This window comes from Seriola lalandi, unplaced genomic scaffold (assembly GCF_002814215.2).
Source record: "Seriola lalandi dorsalis isolate HSWRI2012SDOR001 ecotype SW California unplaced genomic scaffold, Sedor1 jcf7180002054901, whole genome shotgun sequence".
Classification (NCBI taxonomy): domain Eukaryota; kingdom Metazoa; phylum Chordata; class Actinopteri; order Carangiformes; family Carangidae; genus Seriola; species Seriola lalandi.
Genome location: NW_019525453.1, coordinates 2,062,412 through 2,084,759, shown reverse-complemented (window position 1 = coordinate 2,084,759; position 22,348 = coordinate 2,062,412). Strand labels below are relative to the sequence as shown.

Genomic DNA, 22,348 nt, shown 5'->3' with positions numbered 1-22,348 from the left:
TAAAGAAAAGAAATCACTTTCGATTATTGCTACCATTCCTATCCGTTAGATGCCAGCTGAACTTCTGAGGAGCTGCTGAAAAGAGCAGCCGCACTAGTCATCAGAGAGGTTTTAAACATTTGCCAAGTTGAATTATACAGTATATGTGAACCGCTTACCTAGAGGCTCGTACTAAGGAGAACATTAAAGTTATTTTTAGACTTGTCAGTTGTAAACGCTCATTAGATCTTGGATAGTAATTCCCTGGTTCAACTTTGATCCACTGTACTTAACATTTACGCACGAGGAGTTTTACAGTGCAGTGGGTGATTATGGCTCATTATGATTACGGCTAACTAAAAAATGTTTTTCTTCCAAAGAAATGTTTAAGAAAACCTGACTGGACATGATTACGGTAAAACTATATCAATAGGTAGGATTGACAGCAAAAACTTCAAACTTAAGACCGTTTGTTTTAAAAAAAAAAAATTTCCTTTAAAAAGTTGATGTCACAAGCCACACAGTCTAAGAAACGCTGACAGCTTTTTTTATTTTTATTTTTTCATTCTAACAATAGCAATTTTCAGCATGTGCGTTTGTGTCAAACATGTCGGGGGGGGGGGGGGGGGGGGGGTGTAAATGCGTCACTGACACAAAGGGGTGTGAGGCTCACCAGTTGTGGATGAGATGTTGACGTCAATGCTGATCTCAGGGATGCCTCCACCCTTCAGCGCCGCCACGCAGGTGTATGTGCCGAAGTCGGTGAACTTGAGGTCTATGATGTCCAGGTTGGTGGTCCCCGGGGAGATGTCAGGGTCCGTCTGGGTGATGACCATACGCTCCGAGCTCCGCAGGGCACGCCCGTTCTTCAGCCAGCTAAACGTCAGCTCCTCTGGTGGGGTCGCCTCCACCTGGGAGTCATTCAGTATGTTATTTTGCATTGCATTGCATTGAAGAATGATTTACTTTAACTTGTTTGTTTTTTTTGCATAGATGTGTGTTTTTACTTAATTATACCTGACAAGATATCTTGACTTCACGTCCAATCTGGATGTTGTCGTCATTGTGGTAGGGGTCAGGAGTGATCCAGAATCGGCCCTTTTTCAAAGCTGTGAAGGGAAATTCCATTTGATCAGAACTAGATACACATTTGTACACCGAACTTGTTTTTTTTTTTTTTCTCCGTAAGCCTGCGACATGCTGCAATAACAAACCCTGAGACATTCTCTAGGTTGTGCCTCCCCTTGTTATATTGACGTGATTTCTGAGATGTAATCCCAAAGACAGCATTTTATGGATTTTTTAAATAGATTTTTTTCAGAGATCTTTGCTCAATGTCCACACTTGAGCTGTAAATTGCTGTTATGCATCTCCGGTGGATACGCTATAAATCTGACGCTGTTACTCGCACCTGCTCAGCCTTTGCACACTTCACACGCTGTTCAAAGGCACAGAGAGACTGGATCATGGCACAGCTACCTGAAATAACTGATCTAAGCAAATATGATTTTTGCTCATCTAGATGTGTTACTTCAGCGCCACGGTCGTAAAAAGTGGTTTTGAACCAGAAATGTAAGAGTAGTCATTGATATGACAACTGTAACTGTTCTTTTAGAACAACACCTGAAAGTTTAGCTTTTGATGCAGCAGATAGGTCAAACAGAGAACTTAATAGATGAAGAAGAATCCTGTGTTTGTTTTAAACACTGAAGCTTTGAAGCAACAATAATAATCATTGCTACGGACTGAAGAATCCTACAGCGTTCGAGCAGGTTCACACACACACACACACACACACACACACACACACACACACACACACACACACACACACACACACACGTATACTGTGAAATTGGAGAGATACCTAACAAAATATCCACCATTTCTAATCCAATTTGGTTTGCAAACTCCATTTTCAAAGCATAGCCTCTCTGAATGGAAAAAAGAAGATGATTTCATTATAATGCATGCTGTATTGGTTCCAAACCCTGCGCCTACTGTTCAATTCATCTCCTCAGCAAAAAAAGATGACGGCACCATGGAAATCTTTTCATCTAGCAATTCCCAAGTGACATTATCATATTCAGTTTGGTAAAGGGAAAACGAAAACAAAACCTGCGTGTCAGATTTAAACACAGGAAATTGAAAGTGCAAAACATTGTGATGCCTGCCGAGCTGCACGTTGAGGGGTGAAACGACTGACACATGCCTCCTTGACATGATCTTCCTCCTCACGTTTGAAATCAGTGCCGGCAGCCAGAGAATCCTATTTCTGACGCGTGTCAGATACAAATATTACAATCATGTCAACACACACCACTGAGCACTTGCATTCATTCTTGTATCCTATATACTTCTGTTCAAGTCGCTGGCTATCAAGCCCCGTTGTATGTAATTCAGTAGTACTGGCATGGTAACTGTGGCAATTAGCATAATATGATATGCAGCATATCTGTGACCTTTATAGATGTGAAGATAATACAAGGCATCACCAACACCCCACGTTTATTTCCCATTTGGGTTCAGCTCTGTATCACAGTGCACATCTACTACGTACGTCAACATTCAATTTCCTTAAAGCCGACACACACTGTGTAAGGTTGATGAAACAATACTAAGTCTGTGGTGGAAGCCATTAAGTGAGCATAGCTTTTCCTTCAGTCATACATGTCAGGCAGCTGGAGACAGAGCTGTAGTTATATCTTGACAGTTTGAAAAGGTTTTTGCGTGCAGCGACATCTGCAGCAGAGTTGGAGGCTTCTTCTTAAGGAAGAATTATCTCATCCACTCCGCGCACACATGCATTTTCACACATCTGCGTGAGTCATTGTGCTGTCACAGGTGACAGAGGATAAACATTTGGATTAACTGCTTTCCTCTTTTTCCATTCCTCTGGCTCAAGTAAATTCCTCTCTGAACTTAAACTGTAACACAACTAAGCATTTAACACTCACAGACCCAGCTCTGCTTTACAGCAAAGCCAGATTTAATCTTGTTCATGAAGTCCTCTGTCAGACGAATGACAGTTGTGATTTCTTTCTGTGGTAAATGTTGTGAATGGCCACACAAATAATTGTCAGTGCTGTGGAATTGAAATGTTGGTAGCGTAAAGCTGAATAAATACTTCTCCACAATGCTTCCCCACAAAATTGGACCTTTTGGCCAAATTAAATTGTGGAGCTGTGTAGATACACTTAACTGACCACAGGATGTGATGAATCCAACTCTGAAGTGGCCTAATGCCCCTGCTTAATCACTATTGAGCGTAAATGGCCATGTAGACTGTTTTGATCTAATGGTTGGGGCAATGAGGAGCTGTGCACCAATCATGGATTAGGCCTATAATTATGTAATTATCAAGTGTTTATTGTGTAGCAAGTGAAGTTTTTTCTTATTCCTTTCTTACTATATTGTAGCCCTATATTTATACCCCTTACTTTAACTGGTGATTTACTAGTCAGGCTGGTACCTCAGTGGAAAGGGTGAAAGGTAAACACTCATTGGTTTCTGTGCTATAGTCACAGTGTGTCTCAAGGTTTTTCTCAGGCAATATCAAGAGTATCAGGTTAGATTGTTCCTAAAAAAAAAAAAAAGCTGATGAAAATTAACCTTAAAAAAAAAACAAAAAAAAAAACTGGGTGACCTTGAACAGCACTGGGTGGCACAACTTTTCCATTCACACTTGATAGTACAGCCAGTGACACAATAACAAGAACATCAAGAGATATTTGTAATATTCCTCTGTAGTTTGAAAGTGAATACGTGCGTCTCCCTAACTCCATGCTCTGAACACCGGTCAATTATCATATATATAGTATTCTCACCATCTGCTTGTATGTTTATGATTAACAGGTTGTGAAGCGATTACTGACATAAGGAGAGAACAGATTATAGTCCCACTGACCTGTGCGCTCATGTTCCACTTTTTAATATCTATGATAATACCAGCACAGCAAGGAGGCCTGCAACATTACCATACTGTGCGAGAATGTCTGGTCACAGGTCATTCACATGTCATTTACTATTAGACAATAGTTCACTGTGTGGATTGCAACCGAGGTTGTGCTACGGACCCTATGCATGTGGTAGATAAGACAGCCAGAGCCTCAGGTGGAGGAGGTCTATCTGTAACACACAGCCAGTGTCTCTGTGTCTCGTGGTCAGTTAGTCTCTCTTAGTGGCACAGATGTAATCGGGATCTACAATGTGAGTCAGGTAAGATGTGTTGACTTAGGTTTCCAATAGTCTTCACACATGTATGACCCTGTGCCGTGTGAGGATTCTGGGGTTAAACAGGTCCAGCGGACAGCTTCAGATAGATTCGGAGTGGCATTACTGGTTAACTTGATAACTGTATTGGTTTTCACTTTTCTTCTTGATGCATCCAGCATAAATAAAAATGCTTCTGCTTAACACAGCTGGGTCTCCCAAAACTTCTTCTAGCCGCTCACAAGATTTCCATCAGTCACCATCAAGCATTAAAGCTAATATCAATTCTATTTTCACTTTTTCTAAAAAAAGAAAAGGAAAAAAAGCAGCACACTTTGTTTAATGATGTGAAAAATGTGATTTAGGCTACTGGGAAGTAATTTGCAGAAAATTAGAGGAAATAAATCTCAGACTTACTGCAAGACTTACTATATATCAACTTTGTTAAGAAATATAGTCAACCATGTAAGGTGCAGAGGTACATTTTAATTTGAAAATCCACTGCTCTCAGCACTCGCACATTCAGACTCCACAACCACAGATCTCAAGTATTAGTTAAACTGGGAGTAAAAATGAATGATTACATCTTGGTGGTCACTTTTCTGTCCCCTACTTTTCCAAGACTTTTCCTCGTGGTGACTCAGCTTTCCCTGCAGAGCTGCAGTGCACGTCAAAATAGTCAGTGCTGCATATGTGCACTCATGCATATTTCAGAACCGGTTCCCTCACTGCCTCCTCCACATTCAAACCTCCTTTCCTGCCATTTTATCTGACCATAAATATTGAATTGCAAGTAGGCATTCCTGTAAATCGACTACATTTGTGTACAAGAGAGATAAGTGGGCATTACTTCCCCTGGTTGTAGTAAATTTTGCTGGACAGCTGCAGTGACTAAAATGGTGCCTGTTCCTTTATGCATGGGAGAGAATCTAAAACTCTGAGATATTTTAAAAGGCTGTGGTGAGTGTGTGAGGTGAGAAGTGCCGAGTTGGGAGACTATATCAGGGCGATCCTTCATTTCTGATAACCAATTCATGGCAAAAGTCAGATGAATCTTTAACAAAGGCTCTGCTTGGAGACAGAAGTTTCCCATTTGCTCTTGAGGCAAACTCTGTCTCCAACTATTGTTACACAGTTTCCTCAACATCTTCAATATCTTATATGAGTATAGTATATGTAAGTATGTAAGCACTTTATTCTAGAAAGACATTGTGCAATCCAGCACTATAACTTTGTAATAAACATTAATGCGCCTTTGTAAAGTATGAGAAGGCAATCTCAACTCAAGGTCCACTTACTAGCTTTTTTTTCCAGACTTCTTTAAGTAGTGCCATGCAGGCTTCATTAGCGGACTGAGTTTTGCTCAGTTGTCATGGAGATGGATCTGTTAACATGGGAGCTCAAATCTATCTCCATGACGACTGAGTAGGGTTTTTTTTTTTTCCTCTCTCTCTCTCTCCCTCAGTTGGTTTAATACATATGTAGATACAGTCCACAGCCCATTAGTTGCTAACTAGGGCTGTACTCAAATCAGAATTTTTCATTTAATGTCAACTCTCGGGGTTTTATCTGCAAGACTCACGTCATCTGTGACGTGAAAACATCAGACTTCCACACGGTCAAAGAAATAAAAAGTAGCGCTCTTGGTCATAGTTCAGCAATGAAATAACAGCACTCCCTGAAGTGTCTCTCCTCCCTGGCTCCTGAAAGCACTGTCAGTCAAAGCAGACATTGCACTGGACGGCAGTAGAGGAAGTGGAGCTAGTGTTTGGTTCATAAGTGGTTTATCTGACTGTACTAACAGTCAGGAGCTGATAGCACTAGAGCAGCACACGGGAACATGTTGCTCAGCCTTTCGTTTCCACCACCCATTTCTCTATTTCTGTTGGTTATTTTTGTGATTTTAAGACAAGACCCAGTTAGTAAAAATTAATACTCTATGTAGAATGAGGCAGCTTTGACTCATTGAGTTTTAAAAGGGGTAGCCGTACTGCTAATGCTACCACTACACGGCTTGCTTTGACTGCTCCTCTCTGTAACTTTACTGTCAGCCCTCAAGTCACCTTCTTATACGTGCAGGTGCAGATGTTTATGGCGCCAGAGGTAGATTTTATGATGCCACTGTGTGTTTTGGTTTTCTGATGCATATCATCCCTACAATTTAGCAAACTCAGGCTCCATAAGAAAAAGATAAGATGTACCTTTATTGATCCCCCGGAGAGAAAATTCAAATGTGATATGCTTAAAAAGCTAGTGAATGTGGCTTGAGTTGAGTTGTTGTTGTCACACAAACTATTTCCAAGGTCAAGAATGAGCTTTCATGCCAAAAACCTTACATTGTTAAATTGTTGTTGAAAGTGGTCTGGATTCAACTCCATAGAGATTCTTAAGGCAGCATCCTGACTCAAAAATAAGCATAAAGATGAATCTTTATAAAGAACATGTTTACTGTTTGTATTATATGTCAAATAGTAAGAGGTCACAGAAAAATTAATTTACACCATACCACAGCTTCTTTAGCGTGGACTATGTGGCGTCTGCTTTACTAAAGCAAGGTATGATAAGCAGTATTTACGCACTCTTCTCAGGCACCACTGAAGGAAATCTAGTGTTATTTTTAAACGCATTGACAGTATCATGAGCGCTGGGGCACAAAACACAAGTCAACATTTGCACAAACAAATTTGGCATGCATTATTGATGAATTTTGGAAGCTGGTTCCCTTTTATCATCATCAGAGCTTCCTGTCATTGAACCTTGACTGTGGCAACATGCCAAGGAGGAAAAAACACCCACTATGGGGGCACTTACAGGAGCTACTTTGTTCATGGTAACATCAAGAGAAGACATGGACGTCCTGTTTGTGTTTACGTTTGCATTACATGGCTACCGTATGTACCCCATTGCTTGATAGGAGGCTTGCTTGAGATTGAATGCAGTTCAGTGGTGATCCAGCGGCTATTCAGAGCATTCTTTCAGATCATTACTGTACATACTGCAGTGTTCCCACGTTCCTTTTTTTTTTTTAATAAACTGAGGTGCTTTTGCCTGCAGTGAGCCTGTATGATTCTCCATAGCTTTAATAGCCTGTGGGAATAATGGGTGGCCTGTACATGAAAAGCGCAGATAATCACACAAAGAGAAAAGCCCTGGTTGAGGCCTTCTTCTAAAGAGAGCTCATGTCACACTGCAGGATTACAATACCACCTCAGGGGAGCTTCTTAGCAGGGCAAAAGTACACACAGCCCTGACATACTGGCTATGACATGCACGTATGTACGCACATAATGATGAAGAAACAATGGCATCAGTTATGCGTGCACAGACACACACACGCACATACACGTGCAGCAACACTACCAGAAAAAGGATACGGGAGTGTGTTTTTCTCTCTCTAGTGCATTCTCTCTGCCTTTGTCTGGTGAAGAAGGAAGACGGGTCTTTCACTCCACTGTCCCTCTGAATCATTATCTTCTTGTTTACCCATCAGTCCTTCTCATTTTTCAGTCAGTCCTGTCTGTCCGTCTCACAGCAGGCCTCATACTGTGCTCTCCATTCATTCTCGTGGAGAATATCAGCGTGTGAAGCTGAACTCATCTCTCAGAGCCAGATGGATGTCTCTCTAACTGCCACTCTCCCCTGCCTCATCTGCTCCACTCAAGGTTAAACACAAAAAAGGACAACGGGCATTAGCATGGTTCAAAACACAAGGCATTCACACATGATCGCATACACACATTCGCCATCCAAACACCTTTCATTTTCCTGTTATCGCTCCATGCATCTTCACATTAGCACTAACACGTTCCCCATGCATCAGCACCTTTACAATATCATGGCTTCTCACACATGTCCGTTCTTGGCGGGAAAATAAAGTCCTAAATGCTACTCTCAACCTTCAGGATGACCTCTGGCTTTAATTTATGCTGAACAGGATTCACATGCACACACAGGCACTGAATGCACAAACAAAACAGGCACGAGCACATGTACAGGCACACTCATACACACACAAATACACTCACACACAGACGGTCCTTAGGGCCGCAGCCCAAGAGACTGGCCTGCCTGCGCCAGTTCTGGCCATCCAGCCATTAAATCTGGCATTCATGAATGGAAATATATTCAGCTTTCAACCAGAATTTATTCCAAAGCAAATTTGATAAGGGTCATTCACATGTTGATTCACATGCTGACAGCCAGGTTTTTACAAGGCACGTCATGATTGTTTTCTCCCCACCAGACAGTCTAAATATAAACAGCGGGGAGCTCACACTGAAAAAGATTGCATTTTTGCTTGTCTACGTATAACAGCAAGCTTCCAATCAGAGTTACAAAGTGTGGATGGTAGCTAGTGTGTTTGACTTTGTATTTATGCTTGAATGTGTGTCTGTGTGTGGAATCAGATGTGTCTACGTTAGCAGGTCAGAATGATGGATGTCTTGGGCGTAAAAGCCTCATACCTGAATTTGTCAGGAATTCCTGGAGGAATTTGTCGAGAAAATCCAACAACAACGCTGGAGTGATTGAGTTTGTCTCTTTGATAGCTACAGGAATGGTCATTTCTCTACATCACACAGGGGGGAAACACACTTCTGTTGGGACTCATTCAAGAGACCAGATGTTTCTTTGCTCCACAGACAAAGGAACTCACTTCCCCACAGTTCCTCACTGTTCACACCTGGGGACGACCCTCCCCCAGGGACCTCACTGACCAGTCAGTGTTGGTCAGTGTGTGACATGTGACCACCTAGGGTGTCACCAAACAGAACCAGATCTCCTGTTCTCTCTGTTCTTTCTCTTCTTTCTTCTCTTCTCGGCTCCCCGCTCCTGCTCTCCCCTCTTGGCTCTTCAAGGGGCAACAAGGCCCCAGCCCAGGTCAGCTCTGCTACCTGAGACAACAGCTCTCTTGTCGGCCTGCTCACAATAGACTGCAACACGCCTCTCCTCAACAGCAGCGACCTGCTTAGCATTAACTTCGAGTAAACCAAGTTCTCGTCAGAATCAGCAGCTACGACACAAGTCCAGCCAGCTGATTTTCCAAGCAACAGGAGTCAGAGCAGAGTTAGCGTGGAACAGTAAACTCTGTGAGGAGAACAGAGGAGATAACAGAGGAAGTCACACAGCCACACAGGACCTTACTCCACCAGGAAGCCTCCCAACTCACTGGACAACAACACTGGAAATGACCTCTTTGTTTGTTCCAAGGACTGGGTAACGTTACCTGACTGGGCCTAACCTTTCCCAGCACAGCTATAAGTAGCAGAAGTCTTAACTTTGTTAATGTTCCTGTTGGTAATGTCTTGTTGCTGTAATGTTTGCTTAGTTTGTGGTTAGTCATACAGTTAATCGGGTACTTGTATGTTCACACACATTCGTGTAGTACGTCTCAGTTCTAGAACCTGCATGAAGCTAACCTCCTCCCTCTAACCTGGTACCTTTAGATTACAAAGAAACTCACACCTTTGTCTACCACCATCTTGGGTAGTCTTCTTTGTTCATGTCATGTGGTCACAGTGACCACTTTGAAACGGCCATCTTGCCTTTGTCTGTGTCCCCACAGACACACACACATACACACACCTGTATAGATTTGACATTGTTATTTTACTCTGTTCCATTGTAAATAAATGTCTTTAAGTATAGCTACTGGTGTGTTTAATGTTGAACAAGGGTGAATATTGCCAACCTCTACTCAGCAGAATTCCAATCCTTCAATTTTAATTTACTGTTGATATGGTGATTTGGTTATAGTTATTTAGGTAATTATTAATCAGAGTTCCAGATTAACAGTAATAATTTGAGACTGAGACAATATTGGCTATTTTGCCTATTAGTTTAGGCTGGTGCCCTTAGGACTCTAATTCATTTTGAAGTTATAATTTAATATTAATATTTTATCATTATATATTTTCTTTTAATATAATATTTTCTTAATTTATGATAGCCAACCAAAAATCCAACATTTATGGTGTCCAGCTCGTGAAGCAGAGCTCAGACCCAACACTGCTTTATGAAGAGGGGAAACACATGCACACAGATGGCTGTGTGTAGGTGTGTGTGTGTGCATGTGTGTGTGTGTACGAGTGCAGGGAGACATGAAAACAAAATGCCAGGCCAGCTGCCTATTTCAACAGACAGTTCTGTCTCAACTCACCAACTCTCCATTTGAGAGCTGCCTACCCGTATTTGATACTGAACAGAAAAAAGAAAGAAACCACCAGCACAGAGTATCTTTGCATTGTCGTAGCTGATATATCACAAACTGGAGTCTGCTTTGTTGAGGCCAGAATGGACTCAAGTGGCTGGGGAAAGCAGGGTATTGACCTGCATTTGAAGACGTGTTGCGGACCCTTAATCCATAAAAAGGATCTTGTCAGCAGGGTGATGCGATGCCAGTAGCCTGCTGGGATGGCTGTGGAGATGGCCAAGCCCTGGAAGGCAGTCTGGCTGGTGGGACAGTATGGCCAGAGAAACTACCATCTGCTGGGGAGAGATGTGTGTTTTCACACACACAGCCCCCTTTGGCAACAGCAGTTTGAGAGGGCTTCTCAAGGACTAGAGTGGAGGGTGAACGGAGCTGAGGCAGGCAACGATGAGGCCACTGAGTGACCCTGCAAAACACGCGAAACAAACTCAGTGTAGCAGAACCAAATTTGGTATTTGACACACATGTGCAGTATGTGCACATGAAGGTCAACAAAAACGCAGAGAGACTGACGACCAGCATTTATGCCCAAGTGCTTATAACTACACATTTCAACAACATTTCAGCCTTCGTGGTCCAGCATACACACCTACAAACATATAATACCAACTGCCATTTTTTGCACTCTTGATTTTGAAGTATTAAAGACTGAAAATGAAATCAACAGGCACAACAGAAAGTATATGTGAAAATGTATTAGTAAGAGTGTGCAAATTCTCACACAAAAACACAGGCATTCATTCTCTCTTTCCATGCCTCTATTTCACATGCGCGCAGACACACACACACACACACACACACACACACACACACGCACACACACAAAGAACAACTAAAGGTCTGCCTGTGCTCTAGCCTCGAGCCTGGCTTATCCTCTTTCAATTTTTCTTTTCTCCTCACTTCAAAGTATCACGTCAGTAAAAAAGTTGCCAGTGAAGTGACTGCACTGTGTGTTTCGTCAAACACAATTAAAATAAATGCACATTTTTCACAAGTGAATATGGCATTTATTTTCATGAACAATCTAACCAACTGCAAAAGAAGCAACATGTGAGATTTAGTCACCATGGAACAGCGGGAGGTGCGGTACAATCAATTCAAATGCCATGGCTCTACTGTATATGCAGTGCTTGTAGTTAGGCCACAGTCTTTACTGTATAATTGGCTGCACTGATGCATGATTGATTCACATATCCGCTGCGCCTCCAACTGTGATTTCACTTGAAGGGTTTGATATTTTAAGGGCTGCACCGTTTTTGTTTTTTTCACACTTTGTTTTATGGTGGGTTTAGACCAATTTAACACAACATGGAGTGAAGTTAAAATCAAAGAAGAAAAACATCCCTTTGTCACTAAACGCAAACATCGAACAGTATCCATGGTGATGGAGGTTTCCTGCTAAAGGTGGAAATTCTGTGCACACCCATCCCAAACCTACCACTTAGGAGAGATGCTGTTTTGATGCAGCACGACACTCAGTAACAGAAGGGATCAGTATGATAAAGTGTCACAGACATGCTGCAAAAACATGCATAAATGATTGAGAAAATATTCAAATAAAGGGTGCATCATGGACAGGGTTTGGTTTTAAGACATCAGTCGCAGAGTCGGAATTTAATTATCAGTAGACTTGTCATGCTGATATATTGTACACCTCGAAATGAGACAAGTCTGTGAGGAGGAGTATGGTTGAGAATACTATTACTAGAGCATGTCCTGCTGATGTTTGCATTGTGCTTCAAGTGACAGCTAAAATCCATTATACTGCGTAGTATCACTGCGGTATGTCATGTGATCCATGTCATGAGACATTTGGTCATATTTCTACCATTGTACAGCTCTACCGCCCACCCTCGCTATCTGCTGCATGTTGATCCCAAAATTGCATTTGCGTCAGTGACAGCTCATCAGACTCAGGAGAGCGCCTCGGAGATGTGCGATAACATGCTGAACTCATCTCCTGTCAATTAGTGATGTCAGACAGAGCCCTCCCTCTTTCCAACTGACTGTTTCTCGTAGCTTATCAGTCTGTCGTATAAATAAAATAAAGACAGTTATACTTTTGGCTTTTATAGCGTCTATGGCTCTGGTGACGGTTTGTTGGACAAAGGGATGCTTTGTCGTCCTTTCTAATTGGCTTTGGTTTGATAATCAATATGTCTCAATGTCCAAGCTAAATTAAAATGCCATTTAGGTATGTTGATCCAAAATTTGCACTTAGTGACAGTTTGTCAAACTCAGGACAGAGTTTTTGTCATTTAAGCTCCTTCACCCTGTTCTTAAGTGATAACTATTGATTCAACACCTGCACTGACAAGAGGCACTATTCATCAGTCTCAGGACAATGTACCCCATTTACTTTCTGTTTTTATTGATCCTAAATTTGCCTTGTCACATATTGATTAATTATGTAATTTAAGCATCTCCCTATTTTGTTTTAAGACTGCCTGGATGTCTTGTTTTCATCCCTAATTCACATTAAAATGTGTGATTACTCATTGACTAGATTTACTCAGAACAGTTTCTCGTCTGTTGTTAATCTATTTACGCCCTCTCCTGTCTGAATGCTTTTTGTTTAGACATCCACAGTAAATTGTTGGGACAACTTTTAGGCTTAAGAAGAATATACAAGGCTACTGATCAATGTTCATCTCTCTTTAATGGATGAATCATCATGTCTGTGTTTTGAAGTTGAATGACGGATATGATGAATCCAGAAGGCGTCAGAGCTCCAGCGAATGTATTCGGACAATGTGTATGAAATTTAAAGAGCTAACAGTGAGAAAGGAGAGGGCAGGGTCAAGGCGCCAATCGGTTGCAGCTTGCACAAATTGAATGCTTGTTTTTCCATAAAGCCCTGAACTGCATAATCAATGACTGTGTGCCCTGCATGACATTTAGTGAAGCAGAATAATGCATGTTTGTCCTGTTTAACTTTTAACAAGTACCGGAGATGATGCTCTGCAGCCCTAAATGTGACACATTTCATCAGTGTCCATTCAAACATCATATTTAGTTAAGAAATATTTTTCATCAATTTCCTGATAATACTTCACTGCGATGAAAACCATTGTGAGCTCCAGACATCACATCGATGAGAACGTGAGACTTACTGCAGCGACTGCCTGCAGTGAGCGCTGACTTATTTGTTCCCACGGGACACCTGACGCCTTCCCTTTGATGTAAGCCTCTCACTTCTTAAGTCCTCAACTATATGGGCACTTTCACAATACAGAGAAGGGGTTTATCTGTCGTGGGGGCCATCAGAAATGATTTGTTGATGATTTGATTTTCATCCAAGGGAGTATATGGCTGCTTAAATAGATGCTTCCAAAGAGGCTGAGCACAGAGGCGACCTGATGATGGAGCTGTGGCATAATCTCTGAGATGAAAGGAGAAAACTCTGTGAGAAAAACTTACATTTCTGAGCCAATCTGCTAAACTCTGATTCAAATGCTCTCCATTTGTGTGTGTATGATGTTCTTCGGAAAGTTAAAATGTAAACACGATAAGCTTTTTGAATTTGGATCATCCTATGAATGCTGTTTTGTTTGTGAGGCTTCCATTAATCAATGCATCTTTTTATTCACCTGCAGGAGGTTCCTGCAGCTTCATATTCAGGGTGTTGGGATCCTCTGTTATGTCACAGATGAAAGCCTAGTCACACACCACCCTTAATCCCCAAGCTTAGTAATAGCAGCCGATTTAAGAGTATGAAAGTCAATTTCCTCATGCATCATTTCGCATCTGTGCAGGACTTATAACAAAACAGCTTTTCTTTACAGATGGTGAAATTGCCTGTCTTGGGTGTTAACCTTCAAAGTTTTTGTAGCATTTTACTGTACATATCACGTGTCACGTGTTCAGAACTAAAAGTGCCCTCCACCTTCTGTGTTTCCAATTTGATTACAAACTGTCAATATGATAAATATGCAAAAAGTGATACTCTGATTTCCCTAATGAGCTACATCAAGATCAGATATTCCTCTGCCTCCTGTGCCACTCAGGTGATGAGCAGCCTGGAAAAAACTGTTTTCTTAATAACAGCCAAAGAGGCAGAATTGGCTCTCGCCCTGCTGCTCTTCTTAAATTGGTGTTAACCACTCTTTGAATCAGTGTATTTTAATTAATAGTTTCACATTCTTGCCTCAGCATTGCCCTTGACTGTCTTCACATAGATTGAGCAGTAATAACAGTGCGACCTGATACTCTCAGGCTGTAAAATGTCATATCTAAGGGACGTTCAGTGATACTGTGACTTAATTAAATATAAATTATAATATCATTATAATAATCTAAATACAAAATTATGAACAAACTTTAACAGCATGCATTGCAATATGGCTGAATTATCTAATCACTGAACAAATAAGGTAAATAAGAGAAAAATATGTGCAGTCATACAAAATGTACACTCACATATTATATAGATCAATCTATTATTTCATACTTGTTCCCAACTTTACCTTTACACCCATGATTCAACTGTTTCTTTGCCATTTCTACCACCCATTCTGTCTATATGGCTCCCCAAAGTGTTCAATATTAAACAAAGAAAGAAAGAAACAAATAAATAAATAAATAGACATGAAATAATAATATTAACTAACCACCAATAAATTATGCAATAAAGAAATTACAAACTCAACTCGTTGCAAAAATCCATTCTTGTTTCTTTTAATGCGACATTTTGGTTCATGTCACTTTTCATGACAGCAGTGTTGTCACTGACCCACACCTTTCAGCTATCACATGTGCTCTTAGCCAGTTTTAGAAGAATCATCAACTGCTAACCGAAATTAGCCAGCTAGCACCTGCTTGGTACAGCAAAGACAATGTCAAAGTAACACAAAGTTATTCTGAAATAGGGGCTGTGGCTATAAATAAAAGCAGAAGTTAGTTAATATCATTGTGACCACATTAACTAACCTCTACTTTTACTTATCTTAACGCGATGGCGCTACCTTACGAGTCTGCCAACTAGCATGGTGAAACACTGGTGACAGCTCGATAAAGTGACATTGAGAAGTGTCATTGGGGAAAAAGCCATTATAAAGCAAAATTTTTCATTTTGAAATGAAATAAGTGAAATATGTATGATGTTATATACATAAAATATATATGAAAAATTAACTATAGAAATAACATTTCATAATACTGAGTTAAATATGTATTACATTATTCAGCTATTTGTCTTTTTATATGTTTTACTCAAATCTATTCAGATGATTATCTTTTTTAATTAATATTGAACACTTTGGGGCTCCATACATCTGGTCACGCAGTCATGCCTTCTCACCTCGCACCACAATGGTGGTGGACTTCTTGGCCGGGTTTCCCACATTGTTGCTGGCCACGCAACTGTACGCCCCCGCCTCGTCTGAGGTGATGGCCGGCAGCGTGAGCGTGCCCCCCTTCACCACGCTCCTCTGTGGCAGGCTGTCATTGCTGCTGACCCAGGTGAGTATGGGAGGAGGCTCCCCCCCTGTGGTGATGCACACCAACGACACCGTCTGGCCAGGATTCACCACGATTGGATCCTCCACCAGCAGCTTGATGGATGGGGAGGCTGTGGAGGAAGAGAGTTAAGAAAGATTGGCAGAAGATGGACAACTTCGACAGTTACAGTATAACTCTGCTGAGAGAGTGCACACCACTTCATCTGTCTATTTCCATGTCATCTACATTTATTAAGGCACCGTTGTGGATTTTCATATTGCAAAATAGTGATAAAATTATATATCAATTTAAGGTACATTATGCATGCTATGCAGAAAGGCAATAGCCTGAGAGCCTCTCTTACCTGTCTTATTAGTGAGTCTGAAGATAACACTGCGGTCAGGGATCCCACACACATTTCTGACAGAGGCGATGCAGCTGTAGTTCGCGTAGTCTTGAGGACGCAGGTTCTTCAGCTTCAAAATCTTTGTTTCCCCCTGCAGCTCAGACCAAACCAACACTGGTATGCAAATGTGTGCAAAAATATCAACATAATCAAGTAAAAGAAATGCAGGAAACTAGGTACTGGGAAAGAGATGGCAAAGGCCAAACAGCTCCAAAGAAAGGTCAAAGAGATGAATATGTATACAGTTTTAATGAAGCAAAAAGTGAGAGGAAAAGGCAGCTGAGTTCAAGAATATTACTGTAAAATCACTATGAAAAATGGTGCTCGTATTTCGCAAGAAAATTAATGTGTCAACTTTCTCAATACCGACGTGTGGATTACCATCCAGTCAATGGCCTTTCAGTATTTTTGCTATTCAGCCACAGAAATATGGATGGGCTCAGTAGGGGATCCCTCCACAAAAACGGCTATTGCACTGAGAATGTGTGTTTGAATCCAGCCGGGCCTGTCAGCGGCGAGCCCCGCCCAGAAGGTTATGATGAGAAAGCGAAACCTTTGATGTGGCTGACTCCGGAGTGCGGGTGTCAGGGTGGGGGTTGGGGGGATGCTGCAGATTAAAACATGAGTCAGCCACACGCTGAGGCAGTGCACACAACATGGCAATCACTCACGTCTTTCAAACCCTTTCATATCCAATGATGCTCATGGATAACTTAATTTTATTAGATTAGCAACCCACGCTCCACTTCCTTTCTTTCTTCTGTCACCTCCTCTGCTTCAGAGCAGATATCAGGAGATGGGGTCCATGTTATTCAGTGTGCAAGCTTTACTCCCAGCAGGGGATAAGGGTGGGAGGGATTGGAGGAAAAATCTATTTGGAAAATGCAAGGGGCAGAGAGAGGAATGGAAAGGACAAACACATTACACTGAGCTGGAGAGCAGGTTTTGATGGACGTATTGATGGAAAGATTGAACACTTAAGACATGAGCTTCAGGAACAGGATGTATGGCTGTCAGTAAAAGGGCAAAGAAATAATAAAGGAGTGTATTGTCACTGTCAGGCAAAAATATTTTACCTCCAGCTTCTTTTTCAAATTTTAACTTCATTTTAAATTATTTAAATGCTCATCTTTGGGAAGATGAAGGACAGAGTCAAAGCCGGCTAGGCAGACTTAAAAATGCATTGCAGTGAAAATGAAAATTAGGGCCTTTTTCATGCTAGCAGCAGGAGGACTTGTTGGCTTCGTAGGGGGGCAAGAAAATGAGTGAGCAAATGGAACCAAAAAGTTATAGAAAAATGTCATAATTGACATAAATGTGATGTGCGCCTCAGCTGGGTGATGAGTGTTATGTTGCTAATTGGGCTTTAAATGTCTACCTCCTCAAGATCAAGACAGCATGCTAAAATAGAACATCACACCACAAGAAAACATCAAACCCCGTCAGAACCACCAAAACATATTGAACACTGTAAAGAAGTGAAAATATGACGATAGATGAGAGATGGCGCCATTATAGCCTTGATGATTGTGCTATTCTGAGGCACTGTGTGGAGAAAACGATGGCACGAGAGGTGGAGGGGAAAGTAACAGACAGCAGAAAGGACAGGGTTTCTACAATAAAAGCACAGCTCTGGGCCTCATTTAATTGTGAACCAGTTCTACACAGAGAGTTTGAAATGCCACCTCTGCATTTCTACAGTAACAGTGGGGATATAAAAACGTTTGTTAGGCTGAAAAGGTGCGCCGGAGTGAAGCTGGGATAAAGAATAACGGAAGGAAGAAGGTATAAAGACGAATTTAACACATAAATCCTGGACTGACTGGACTCGCCATGACACTATAGGCTCCATTTGGGTCAGTTCTGAATTTGTTAATTGTCTGTGGAAATTTCAGGCCAGTTCAAGTATATTGTTAAAAAGTAATGTTATTAGCCAATTATAATAGCAAATTACTAGGAGTTTAGTCAGGATTTATTTAGGGTTGGACTCACACAAAGCTAATCTCTGGGTTTGGGTTGCACTCAAATTTTCAGACCCAATTAAAGCTTTAATAGAGGGCAGGATGAAAGAGCGAGGAAAAGAGCAAAGAGGTATGGAGAGCAGGATAGAGACGGGAGGAGTGTCTGATGAGGCCCGGTTGTGCAGCTTCTTCAGTCCCCTTCACCCACTCCATTAGTTCCCAGCCATCTTTCTCCATTTGGCCAAACATCAATTTCACTTCCTTTTTCCTCTCCCTCTCTCTCTGTTTCTTAAGCCTCTTTTCCCCTCTCGTATGTCTTTTTCTCTGTCTCGTAGATTTCCATTCTCTCTGACGCCCAATTCCACATACAAATCACATTCAGTTCAATCAATTCAAAAACTACAATTCCCTTCCTAGTGACAGAACAATCTGAGTCAGTTTCTTTGTTGACTGCACAAGACCCTTTTTAGAACAAAGCCTCGCAGTTTCCAGATTGTGAAGAAAATCCACTCGCTCAATTGAAGGAACTGATTGTGACGGGGGCCCCAATCTTTCTGCGTCTGCAAGTTTGTGAAACTGGGCTAGTGAAATGAATATGGCTATTCATAGGGGTTAATGAGTACAACTTTTGCCGTCCCATAGCAGAGCAAAGGGACGGCGCTCTTACTCGAGGTACAAAAAAAACTCTTATTCCCAAAACATAAAAGGCAAATGAAACGGCGGTGCTTTTATTACGGTTTTTCACAGTGTAATTTGTCACCCTCGCAACAAGATGTGTTCATTCATCAATTCATCACCATTGTGAAATCAGGAAGAGTTTGTGTGCGTATTGTGACGACTTGTTATCGCACTCTACTCCTCATCAAAAGAAGGTGAGGTCATCATTTACATATTTTAAAGCCCTACTGCGGGCGCTGTGTCATAGAAATGTGCAAAAACTGCTTTAGTTTTGTTTTCTGTGCTATGAGATCAAAACATTATCAAGCTTGTTTTCACATCCTCTCACTTCTGTATCAACTTATTTGTTCTCTCTGCAGTTTGGAGAGGGAGGGCAAAAGGTGTCCTGTCTTCATGGCAACAAACACAAAACACCATGAAAAGACAAAGTCAAAGTCAAAGTTCATATGCTATTTTCGTCCATGTTGCCTCTGTCTTACCTGTGTGAAAAACGGCTCGTAGATCTCCACACCTTTGTCCGAGCCCTGTGTCAGGACCTCTCTCCCGCGGTGCCAGCTGTAGCGGACGGGCGGGTTGGAATTGGCCACGCAGCGCAGGAACACAGTCCTCTCATAGTAGAACTGTTCCTTAGCTTCCCCTATGCTCTGGTGCACCGTCACCACCGGGTCATCGAGGTCTGTGAGAGAAGCGCACACACACGCACACACGCACACACACACACACGCACACACACAAGAGGAGGAAACTATTAATAAACACTTTTCCTGTGAGTTCAACTGACGGACGGGTAAATGACTTCTTGACGATCAATCAATCACAATGGCCACATTTCAGGCATAAATATATACATATTTGCTCAGCTGTTGTAGTGATGATAAACAAATCAGGTTTGAGATCCTCATATTGCCAGTAAATACAATCTCCCTCAATCCGTGTTTCTTGATTGCGGCGCAAAGGTCTGACCGAAGGGGTCACAATCCTCATTGCATTAGGGGAGCCAGTCATCGGCATGCACGCAGGGGTCGATGCGTGAAAGGAGGTGAGAGGCCCGCTACTTGAACTACTTAAGTCAATAGGATACAACCCAAGGGCACATTGAATTCCCAATCAATGAGCGAGCTGCTATGTGTTCCAAGTCGCACTCCATTGTGAGCTTCAAACATGAGCGAGGATGACAAATACTGTGCACGAAATGATGTTTGATGTCCATCACTTCAAAAGAATAATGTTTGGCTGGCCTCCGCTCTGATTTTGGCTCTCCGTGATTTGACACATCTGCTGCTCTAACCCATTTCCCAACAGATCTGAGGGAAGTTTTACACCAACACTAGACAGTTGGTTATTTGAGGAAGCGCTTGTGGTTGATTAAATGGATTCAAAGTTAATCATCTTACCCGGCTATCACATTAAGCCTTGGCAAATGGTGTTCATCATAGCTGTGGTGTCTTTTAGCATGCTAATACTCGCCTTTTAGATTATGTCCATTTGCACGCTCAAAGAACGAGGGGAGCTAGCTGTTTCCCTTTCATCTCCGTCCGAGATGCAATCAGTTTTTAACACGAGCAAAAAGGCAATTTAAGGGAGAGGATGAGGGAAGCTAATGCAAGTTATCCCTCATGCTAAAATTCTAACTGATAAAGGCTGACCTTTTGCATATGAAGGAAAAAGTGATTGAGTGTATTAATGAGTGAGTTAGTGTATCAGTGAGTGAGCAACAAAGTGGATGATTGAGTGATTGAGAGAGCTGGTGTGTGAGTCTGTGAGTCAGAGAGTGCAAACAGCTTACAGTAAATGAATATCCAAATCTATAACGATTATAAGCCTCCAGAGAAAAACTACACGTGCCTGAGGTAATATTAATGGATGAATTCATCACTTTTAATTCAGTAGCTGCCCACCCCTGGATTTGCTGAGGATCAGGTCCTAATCAAGGTGCCTGTGGGCCACAGCACACAGCATCCAGCCTCGACGCACCAGCCAGAGAATGCTGATTCCTCAGTTTCATTAAAGACATGTTCTGCCCTACAGCCCCTTAATCAAAATCCAGCAGCGGTCAATATTTCATCCAGGATCCATTACAGTGTCTCGGGTAAGAGCAATTACCTTTTGGGGGGTGGGGAAAAATAGGGGAGGGGGTGACAACGCTCCAGAGAAGACAGAGCGATTGCAGGGCCATTTTAGAGGAGCAGATTGCTCTAAGTAAATACACGGATTCATTATAGAGAGGAGGACGAGAGTATGAAACCTACATCTTATCTCTGGCTCTTCCCAGCTTCTCTCTCATCTGTTTCCTGCATCAAGTAGTCAATTTACTAAGTGTGGCAGGAATGGAGTGATTCATTGACAGCGCTATCTACCTTGGGATACACGTGTCTTTCAGAGCTGGACCAGATAGGAGGTTGTCTTTTTTTTTTTTTTTTTTCCAGTGACAAGAGTGTGTGTGTTTCTGTATGTTTGTGTATTAGGTAAGGAGTGGTTTGGAGCTATTAATAGGGCCAAAATGATATGCAGAGAGGAAGTGGATGCTAGGAGCGCAAAGAGATAAATATGGAAATATGGAAATGTACGCACTGGATTAAAATTTGATGAATTTCAAACAAAATTCCACCTCCACCATCAGTCCTTCTCCTGTAAAGATGTTGTGTGTGTGTGTGTGTGTGTGTGTGTGCGTCTGTGTGCGTGTGTGTGTGTCACTGTTGTGCAATTAGCTTCTGAAGTCACGCTTGACTGATTGTGAAGCTTAAATCCTCGAGCCCAGAGGAAAACTGTGGTGTACAGGCCGCCTGCGCCAGAGTTGTTAGGGTTTGTAATTGCAGGTTTATGGCTTCACAGGCCGGTAAATCTGCCCGTGTACAGCTAAACGCTCCAGCGAGCTAACCTTAGCTCACTCTCACCGACCATGACAAGTCTCAAAGCTCTGGGTTTCTCTGATATTAAGACACGGGGGGCGGGGCAGCATCACACACGGATGTGGAAACGCTAGACGCATCGCGAGTGTGAGTCAGAGGAGGTCTCACAAGACAAGCAGAAAAAAAAAGAAAACATTCAGTTTATCAAGTTTTTTTTTTAGTTTTTTTTTTTATTCTCTCAAGCGAAGACAAAGTCAAACAAAACCTGAAGGTGTTGATATTCCCGTTTGAATAGCAGAAGGCAGATTTCTACATTATAGGTCTACCAAAACATTTGTTGGACAAATAGGCACAAGTGAGTGGTTTGGATAAAAGAGAAGATGAAGAGGCGCTTCATTATCACATCAAACCTTAGCGCCTTCCTTTCATGCCCCCCCCCAACCCCCTCCAAAAAAGCAGACACCTGCACGAAAACTCACACGCATTACCTCACTCCACCCCCCCAACCCCCCCATACACACGCGCACGCACGCACACGCACACACACAAGAGGAGGAAACTATTAATAAACACTTTTCCTGTGAGTTCAACTGACGGACGGGTAAATGACTTCTTG

General features: G+C 42.0%; 1 protein-coding gene across 1 annotated transcript in view; it reads right to left on the bottom strand.

The window, feature by feature from the left end:
• Positions 1 to 22,348, bottom strand: part of mdga2a (MAM domain containing glycosylphosphatidylinositol anchor 2a) — a 170,095-nt gene that overhangs the window by 67,189 nt on the left and 80,558 nt on the right. Inside the window, exons 4-8 of the mRNA XM_023429967.2 lie at positions 19,363 to 19,559; positions 16,203 to 16,335; positions 15,699 to 15,968; positions 997 to 1,088; positions 653 to 890 (exon numbers count right to left, since the gene is read on the bottom strand). Coding sequence (XP_023285735.1) covers positions 653 to 890; positions 997 to 1,088; positions 15,699 to 15,968; positions 16,203 to 16,335; positions 19,363 to 19,559 — 930 coding nt within the window. The remainder of the gene's footprint in view (positions 1 to 652; positions 891 to 996; positions 1,089 to 15,698; positions 15,969 to 16,202; positions 16,336 to 19,362; positions 19,560 to 22,348) is intronic.